The sequence below is a fragment of the Photinus pyralis genome, unplaced genomic scaffold (genome assembly GCF_008802855.1).
Source record: "Photinus pyralis isolate 1611_PpyrPB1 unplaced genomic scaffold, Ppyr1.3 Ppyr1.4_LG5, whole genome shotgun sequence".
Classification (NCBI taxonomy): Eukaryota; Metazoa; Arthropoda; class Insecta; order Coleoptera; family Lampyridae; genus Photinus; species Photinus pyralis.
The window spans coordinates 30,047,684-30,057,359 of NW_022170596.1; the positions used below are offsets into that span (position 1 = coordinate 30,047,684).

Sequence of the window (9,676 nt, forward strand, 5' to 3'; positions counted from 1 at the left end):
GGTTCCCAAAAGTCGGTGATGTCGGAGTATTGCCCTCAGAGTACTCGCAGATGTTAGCCCCATCATAAGTTCAAACTCATAATGGATTCACAGCCATCTCCATGCCAGAGTTTACCATTAAAAAGAGTCCTCCAGACAAATTGAATATATCGTATAGCGAAATCGCCTTTTCGCTATAATTGGTCAAGACAACTGATTGCACTGTCACATTTATTCAAGGTTTAGGATCGCACATCCTTTAATATCCATGGTTATAATGGTCGCTACAATTTGTAATAATGGAAATTCGAAATTGAGTCTATACAATGCATATAGGTAACAGAAATAGTATATTACGTCATAAAATTGTAATAGTGAGGTGATTTAGAGTGAGGCCTCCCTGAATTTCAAAATTAAAATAAGGTAAAATCCAAAACGACGTCATTGACAATTTTGGCATTTGTACATTGATCACTTCCAAACGTACATAATCTATTCTAATATTTTTCATTACGCACGGGTGTTGGTAATACTATCTCATGCCTCTAAATTATACGTTATGACCTCATTTTCAGGCAGGTCGTCGGTCAGTAGGTTTTACACTTAATCACGACTACGCAGTACATTGCCAACAGGATACTCGCTCTGGTAATTCGCGTTAGCTAAATTCGTCCCGCAAGGTTGCCCCAGAATATTCGCCCGCGTATATTCCCGAAAATCCTGTCATGGAAAATTCACTCTTTTAGTCGTACATGCATAAAAAGTTGCTTTCAAGATATACTCTCCCTTAAAGAAACTCGATTCAGATACATTGGAAAGAGATAGGGACAGCAAATTTTTCGCGGGCAAATCTCCCAGGAGCGAATTTTCTGGGGGTAAATCCTCCTCCGCTAAGCTTTCAAGACGATTCAGGCGCGCCATTTTTAGATCGCTTGAAGATTCGTTTTCAATTGAAAATTTGGACCGAATGCCGTATAACCGCAGTTAGGCGCACAACCGGAAAACATTAAAAAGGATTTTTGAGAAAGCATTTATTACATACATTATACATACGTTCAATTTTGAGTAAGAGATTGATACACTGAACTGATTTTCATAAATGCACGAAGATATTGCACAGCCATTTGATAAATTTGTCGCCAAGAGCGCCAAAAAGTATAAAAACCGTTAAAAGATATACAAGTTGAGTACATTTTATCAATTTGACAAGCCGACATGAAAAGCAAGTCACGTTTGCTATCTAATGCGTTGAGGAAGCACCAACTAAAGCCGTAAATTTCATTACTGCTGCTATAATATACTTGCGTACCTGGTACCTAATAAATTTCAATCTCATCCTGATTATTGTTAAAGTTTCCATAAAGCACACATTTTTAATTAAAATTTTAAGGGTTACGGGAATATGTAACGTAAACTATGTTTAAAGCGTACGCGCCGGTAAATTCTCCCCAACACTCGCTGAAGTGGTATAATCTTTTAACATAAATTGTCTGTAGACGCAATTAAGGACAAGCGAAGTTTAGGAAATGGAAACCCGAACCATAATTAGGACAAAATTTTGTTGTAAAGGATAGGGATTAAAACTTGAACAGTGCTTTTTGCGAAAGGAAACCCTTCTGTCGTAAGCTGCTTTTCAATGAAGGGCTTATTTAATTTTTTGTTACAAATTTTCAGGTGGCAACTATGGCTTTAGATTTACTACATCAAAGTGGTCGATTTCGTATTAGACACTTACCAGGGACTCCTTTGCGTTTAAGGATTGGTCTACATTCAGGTCCTTGCTGCTCGGGAGTTGTAGGCTTAACGATGCCAAGATATTGCCTATTTGGAGATACAGTTAATACGGCATCTCGAATGGAATCTACAGGTAAATCTTGTCGAGCACCGCAAAAATAACTGACGAAGGAGAAGGTAGATAACAATGATAATAAAATGAATGCTTTTCAGGGGCAGCTTGGCGTATCCATTTATCGGAGGCCACAAAGGAACGCTTGGAACGAGCCGGTGGATACCAGCTCGAATATAGAGGGGCAACGGAAATAAAAGGAAAAGGAAAAATGCCCACGTACTGGCTTTTGGGAAAAGCCGGATTTGTTAAAGTTCTGCCAACTCCGCCTTCAATTGAGTAAGTTATAGTAGATAATTGTAACCTTCCGCACTCAAATTTCTTCCTCGCGTGATATTTCAAGGATGATCGCTTTATAACTAGACAGCTGTGTCCAATACACGTGAAATTTTAACTTTTACGACAACTTTATGACTCGAATATCCTTTATAGGAGACGAATGAATGTTAATAATGAATAAGCTTAGGTGAAGGACTGAAAGTTGAAACCAAACGTCGATATTTCCCATTTTCCTTCAAAATTGTGACACTCTCGTTTACGATGTATGCAATTTCGTTGAAATTGACAAATAAATATCCCGTATATTTCCTTATTTAATGCCTTTACGTGTAGGAGTATTTCATTTACCAAAGGACGAATGTGTGGAATCTCACCTAAATAATTTTTATGGTTTTGTAAGGGTGCAATTTTGACGACACTTTAATCTTTTGCTATAATTAACAACAAATAATTTAACCCTAACGCACGGTACCGATTTTGGAAAGGATTATGTAAATGATCAGGATTTAGAGTGAAAAGTTATAAAGATGAATTGTTCAGAACATTTTTTGCGCAAAACGAATTTCATAGTATAACAAGATCTCCCACTGTAAATCATTTACCATCACCTGACTTAGTCAAAGTAGAAAGAAAAGTAATCACACACGAATATTATAGCGATAAAGGTTTGAAGGGTCCTTGAAAAAAGGACCTCGGGAAGGATCGAAACGAAAGGCATTCCCTCCTTTTAAGCTAGGATCGATAAAACAAAATATCGATAAACAATTCTATAATAAATGCTTATCGATTGCAAGCAAACAAAGGTTTTACTCCTGTTAGAGTTTGTTATTAACTGGTTTAGACGAAAAGTAGCAAATTGTACCTGTTAGTATTGTAACGGAAACGCTCCAGACATGACGTCGCCTTTGGCGCTCTGGAATTTTCTACGCGCGCGATAGTGGGATTTCTATAGGAATATTCCAGACTTATCCGGTAATTACGCGAGTGTTCTGGACTTACATTGCTTGCGTGTATAAATGGTTGCGGACCGAACATCGCAGTCAGTTTTACTACCGAACGAGATCGAGTACGTATGAATGTGATATAAATAGTCGATATAAATTGTACGGTTTTTATAGTGTTTTAGTTTGTTTAATAAATATTGATATAAATCGAACCCGAATTTATAAATCACGTTACAGTATTCATTTATTCAACTGCGAAATGCCTTTTTATGGTTACGAATTCCACAATCCCCTTTTGTTCACTAACGGCGTTAAGTACCTAACTTGATATGGAATTTTTCTCTACTAGTTCGTTCTAGTGGAAAAGAAATAGCCTGGTGACTGGCGAGATTGGTCAAATTTGTCCTTGGTTAAAATAGTAATTGTATTCATGTCACTGAGACGTACTTATCTCACGATAATCTTTATTTCGACCGATTGCAAATAGCATTTATATGCATTTTTCTACAACTGTCATAAAAACCTGTCATTTTCTGACGGATTTCGAAACGCGAAGTACTAGATTTTTAAACGGTTAATTAATAAGTAAGGTTGCTCTTGACAACGTGCGCGAAATCGTCAACAGTGAAAAAAAGTATTTCGCGCACGTGACAAAATTGAACTTAAACAGCAAATTTAATTAACAATCGGTTCAGTTGTAGAAAAAATATTGTATATAACGCTAGCGCGAAGTTATTTCGCGCATTTGACTGATATTTTAACTCGGCTTCGCCTCGTCAAAATACCTTCAGTCTCAATGCGCGAAATTGAACTTCGCGCTCTTGTTATATAAATAACTATTTCAGAGTGGTAGATTTTCATACGTTCTGTGTATGAAAATGACATTAGGTATAGGTAAATGTTGTGGGACAAGCAGAGGAGAGTTTTCGCATATTTTTGACCGAAAATTACCTCGGTTTGGATTGCTACGGGGGTTCCTCTGGATTTAAAGATTACCATCGGTTCCGCCCGGCAAGGCAAACCGTCTTCTTCTTAGGCTGCTCAATCGATAAAAATAAATGCTCCGGCTAACTCAAATCGGTGGGCTTTTAACTCTTTTTAAACTGCGTAACAAACCTTAAACTGCCGCCTACCAGTCTTCTGCCTTAACTCCTAGTCCTCCCTTTCCTTCCCCTCGTTCTTCGTTAAAGACAGGCACATTGAAACCAAATAGATAATATATTGAAATGAAATTATCGATACAAACAATTTACAGGGATCTAGCAGTTCTTCTCTTCTCCTTGTAAAAACACTAGCTTAACAATGTCAGCTAAACTAAATAAAAAAAACTAATTTACTCAAGGGGTGGCCATCCTCTACAGTTTGAAAATTGCAACAACAGGTAATCGGTTTTTTAATCCAGCGTGGGCTGGGACTTATTTAAATAAACACAAAAATTTATCCTACTCTTTGGTAATCGTTCATTGGACTTTAATAAACAATCAAATCAGAAAATTTTTACTATAGCTTAATTACCAAAAAGTGGAATTTTACAGAATATTACAAATTTAATTTAGACTAACCTTTACAACATTTGTACAGCCGATCTTGTGAACTGCTCTTCCCTCAGGTACAGGGTGGATGTGATGAAACCTGACACTTAGGTCTCTGTGACTTCCTAGGGGGTGGCTTGAATTTAATACACGAAAACAAAAATCCACGGTGCCTATCCTTCCTCGGAACGAAGCAAAGTTTATTGTTTGAACGGAAACTTAGTCCAGAAAATCCTTCGCGTGGCGAGTGGGAGATGGCTAGTTGCCAAAGTTTCTACGCAGCACAGTATTTAATTTTATTTTATTAGTTTATTAGCTTTGATCGCCTGCGGAAGACGGATTTTTTGAGTTAGCGGTACGGCAGAACACAAACTTTTATGATCAGTACCCGACGGTAAACCGCTATGGTTCAAAGTATTATTTCACCAGCTCTCCGAAACGCAGCGCTCCTTCGACAAATGACCGTACGGCACTAGTAGGAAATTCCACCTGGGGCGGATCCCGAAATTCTGCGCCTTGAGGACTAGGGCAGCACTTTGATTTATATATCCTCGAGAAATCACAACGTATCCTAACGCGATTCACTGCATCCAAAGTAAACTGGGGTGAAGTTCAAGGGTTCGCCCAAATATCACCTGATTGGAACCTGGATCTTCTTCGCCAAAAAAAATCAACACGAAAAGAAAATAACACTTCGGAACGGGTGCAAAAAGCACGCAACTGCGAGCAACCGAAATAAGCCGGTGGCTCAAACCGCCAAGTGTACCAAAACGATCGCTCAAGGTACGTGTTGACCGCTTGACGTACTAACCGCGAGTCTCTTGTAAAACGCGATCACTAGAAGTACGTGTCGACCCCTCGACGTACTAACCGCGAGTCTCTCTAAAACGCTCCCCTTCTTCAGAATTGAAATGAAAAAACCACACCCAAATTACCATAAAACAAAAATGGCTCCCGCTAGAAATTCTCCCATTGGTTTAGATAAAGAAGACTTAACCCACTCTAACTTCGTCGTCAACCTCAAAGAACTGCTGACTCAATTGATCTCACGGTTTTCTGCTGATGACGTGAAAAATCCTTATCTCTTGACGGCTCGGTGTTACATCCGCTCCTATTCTCGGCCTAGACGGCGCCAAAACGAACGACAAACAACTCGCATTACTCATGATGACGTCAATCAGCTTTGCACTCTTCCCACGACGAAATTAAATCTGAGCGAAATTAAATCTATCGGACCATAGTCTTGAGCGAACCGAAATGCCCAAATACAAAATTTCTAACCGGAACAAATAATGAAATATACAGGGTGACCTTCACTATCATGACAAGAAATTTCGAAATTTTTAATGAAATTTGGCGCGAAATCAAACCACTCGTTACAGGATTCTTAAATGGAACACCTTAAATAGGTATTTTTACATTTTTGGATTTATGAGACAATTCAAGTCACAAATATAAATACCTCCACAAAGATCAATGCCTAACGGTTACCATTTAAACAATATGAATATTTAACTGTCTAAATTCAAATGTTTCTGAAGTAGCGAACATATCAAGGAAAAATAATTATTGACTGAATCTATCACTAAGGATTACCCGCAAAAACTTCAATCAGAAGACCAATAAAACAAAATTTGAGTATGGAGAAAACTATTAAAAATTAACCTACTTTGCAATGTCATTAGTTGTTGAAGCAATTATCGACGTTTCACTGTTGCTTTATTTCCGATTAAGCAATTTCCAATTTCCCTCATTGCGGCATGCATTTATGAATCGAAAGACGTCATGATGTGCATGCTAAGCCCAATCCGTTAATATCAATCAAGCACTTGGGCCTAAATAAGTCTGAAATTCCCACTTGTAAACACGGGCTCAGAAATTTCGAGTTTCCAGTGTCGAACTATAAAGTATTTCAATTAGTAGAGGTAGTAAAAGCTTAAATTTATTCCTCCTGACTTGATGACTAATCACTTCCTCGGAATGCGACCGATGGTAAGATTTATTCCTCGCTCAAATTATATTTGTTTTAAAATGAAAATCGCACACAAATTGCCTATACTGTATAGTAAGTAATAATCAAGTGATTTTGTTTGCTTTTTAATGCGCGCAGGGAAAGCCATGGGTATGTATAGCTTGCTTCGTGCAATTCAGTTACCCCTATAGCGACTAACGCATTGGCTTAATTTTCAGACTCGATGAAAGCTTGATTGTGTGCAAACTCAACCACGTTAGCAATAATATCCAAGTGGAAGAAATGCTGCAACCAATCCCAGAAGTCAGCAGAATTTTACACGAAGACCACCCGGTGGTGGAAGTATCAAAACCGCTGCATTTGGACAATACTTTTATGCAAAAGATGGAACATTCGAAATTTTCGTCCCTAATGAAGAACACGGACGCCGCGACGCAGCGCGCCGATTTTCACATGGTCAAGAGCACGTCGAGCGAAACTCCAATGTCTTTAGGTACGCCGGTTTCGGCGACGGAGGTGGCCGCTGCGCTTTTGGCCGTCTCCACCAACTCTCTGGGTGGCTTTCGTGGTCGTCATCGTCCGGGGAGATTACACGAGGACGACGATCTCAGCACTCCCTACAACCAATACAAGTGTTTAAGCCCGAAGGAGCGCGCGGGGAAGCTGTTGCGCAGGCAATTTAGTTTGGACAAAACTGAAGAAGTAAGCAATGAGTTTCTACACAGTCCCGTAAGTATAACCGGCGATGGCCCATATGATTGGAGTGGCATTTTTCAGACACCGCGTCTTTGCAAACAGAGCTCGCTTGGAGTTGCCGATCTGGAAAAGATTGAGGAGGCAAGCGGAGTGATCACACCGACGACTTCACCTTATCAATGTACCCTTTCTATATCTGTGGATTCACTAATACGTTAACTTTACTTCTGATTGTGATACCAATCATTTCCCTTTGACGATTTCATTTCGTTGTGTAGTGTGATGAGTTAAACAACTTTCTAAGAACACCTTTCTAAGTGTTTTAGTGTAGCGAACCGTTATACCTCTATTACCCTTATTTGAAGAAATATCACAATAAATCACGTAGACAATCGTAAAGAGAATCGTTAATAGAAGAAGACTACCTGTTGCAAACGTTATCAAATGTTTATGTGTTGTTATATAGATTATATATCAATTAATTTTTCTAATTCTATGTAAGTTTAACAAAAAGAAACTTAAACGTATACCTTATCTAAAAACTACGCACATTTACTTATAGCAATATTTTTATGTAACGTAATCATTCTGTTTCACTTGTGCCCCTTCTTTAAGTGTCTTGGACGCTAATTAGGTCTCACTTATGTATTGTTAATGTTCAGCTACTTTCTTCAATTACTCCTAAATTACAAATGCGAGTATTTTTTGTGTCTACTTTTGTTTATTCTGCAATTAATAAATGGTTAATTTTGATTTCGCATTGAATCTTAAACCTACTTCTCTCCTTGTCGTTTTCTCAATAATAAAACTTTTTACAAAACGATTATTCTATTATAATATACTGCGTTTTTACTACCCCCAGAAGTTTTTTCAATATATATTACTTACAACACAGTAACACTGTATGTAGAACCCTTTGCAAAACCCTGAAGCATGACTTGGTCTTTTCATGCCTCAAGCTCCATGGTCTTTTGAACAAAGTTGGTAAAAGGAATTGAAATCCTCTAATAGGTAAATATATAGCCAAAGTGTTCTGATCCGCCCCCATTCCCAGTATGTAAATGATTGAAAAAAGAAAAAAATTTAATTAAGACTTAAAAATGTTTCCTGTTACAAGCTGTCACTTTAAAGAAAATTTAAAACCTCTTCCACTTCACTCATATTGTGACTAAAACTGTTACTAAAGTAATGTTCTTGATTATTGATTTGAACCATTTTTTAACACGTTATCCGCCACATATACCGCCGGGGGTGCCAACTTAACATAGCACCCTTTACAATCGGATCGACCAAATGTCATAGTTTTGTGCTGATCTGTGCGCCAATGCCCGAGTTGTGTGCGCTTCCTGTTTCCGAGAAAATCGATATGTTCAGTTAAAAATCATGCTCGTATCCATACATGACGAAAACACCATCGTTTTGTACTAATTTATATGCCATTTTGAAGTAACAAAATTGCTGTAAGAGGTTGCAAACGCACCACCCCTTATTCTCGAAATGCCTTAAGGTAATTGTTTTGTGAAGACATGGGCGGCTTTCCTTAAAAAAATTTCTTTTGTTTGATTGGAGACGTTGGGGTCATCTTATAAGTTATGTCTTCCTTGCTGTTATTTATAATGGACTATACCTACTGAAAACTTTGAACAGAGGGAGAACAAAGATAGCGGTTTAGAAATAGAGCTGATGGCGCCCACATGTCCGGTCTCTACTGCGCTAGTTAAAGTGGTGCACTGCTGATTCATATTAGATAAATAGAGGCGACAGCGAGGGAAAATTCAGGTAGAGTGTACGGCTAAGTATTCTATTTGCGTGTTTTTTTTCTGCTTCCGCTATTAGCCAAGTTGGCGTTGCAACGTTTTTTGAAATTAGGTTAAACACAGTTCCTTCACACAAGGAGCACACAAAGACAATTTAAGCCACTACATTGCATTCTGTTGTCGGAAAAATGGCAAGTGGGATGTGTAGGTACCTACTAGACTTGCACGAGAAATATGAAATATGAAACCCAAATGTAGAAATTACATCGTAACTGCTAATTGATGTATAATGATAAGGTACGTACCTAATTAATAGAAGTAAGTAGGTACTTTTACGTTATTGTTACCTATTTGATGTTGTTGAGTAGTGACTATTATACATCTGTGTCCAAAAAAGGTTGTATGACAATTCGAGCCCGGACAATTCGCTCCCAGGACATACTGCTCCCGGAAAAAATGCATATTTTAATCATATGGTTTATGAAATATTGATTAAATTAAATAGATTTTTTTAAAACATCAAGAGAAGTCAAAAACAGTTAAAATTCAATAAAATATGCAACCCCAGGCACTCGTTTGGCAATAATCTTAAAATTATTAGAAAAACCATACTCTGCGCAAGAATGCTATGGGCGCGAATTATTCCAGGCGCAAATTTTCGGGTAGCGAAT

The 9,676-nt window shown here is 38.0% G+C and overlaps 1 protein-coding gene across 4 annotated transcripts in view; it reads left to right on the forward strand.

Moving 5' to 3' along the window:
• The window catches only part of LOC116172090 (retinal guanylyl cyclase 2), an 88,908-nt gene extending 80,920 nt beyond the window's left edge, over nucleotides 1-7,988 (forward strand). For 2 of the 4 annotated variants that reach the window (XM_031489220.1, XM_031489222.1), the window contains exons 13-17: nucleotides 1,654-1,846; nucleotides 1,927-2,104; nucleotides 6,691-6,702; nucleotides 6,771-7,281; nucleotides 7,330-7,988. In XM_031489220.1, coding sequence (XP_031345080.1) covers nucleotides 1,654-1,846; nucleotides 1,927-2,104; nucleotides 6,691-6,702; nucleotides 6,771-7,281; nucleotides 7,330-7,467 — 1,032 coding nt within the window. In that variant the 3' untranslated portion in view covers nucleotides 7,468-7,988. The remainder of the gene's footprint in view (nucleotides 1-1,653; nucleotides 1,847-1,926; nucleotides 2,105-6,690; nucleotides 6,703-6,770; nucleotides 7,282-7,329) is intronic. The other 2 variants (XM_031489221.1, XM_031489223.1) reach the window with 1 other exon arrangement.
• The last annotated feature ends 1,688 nt before the right edge of the window (nucleotides 7,989-9,676 follow it).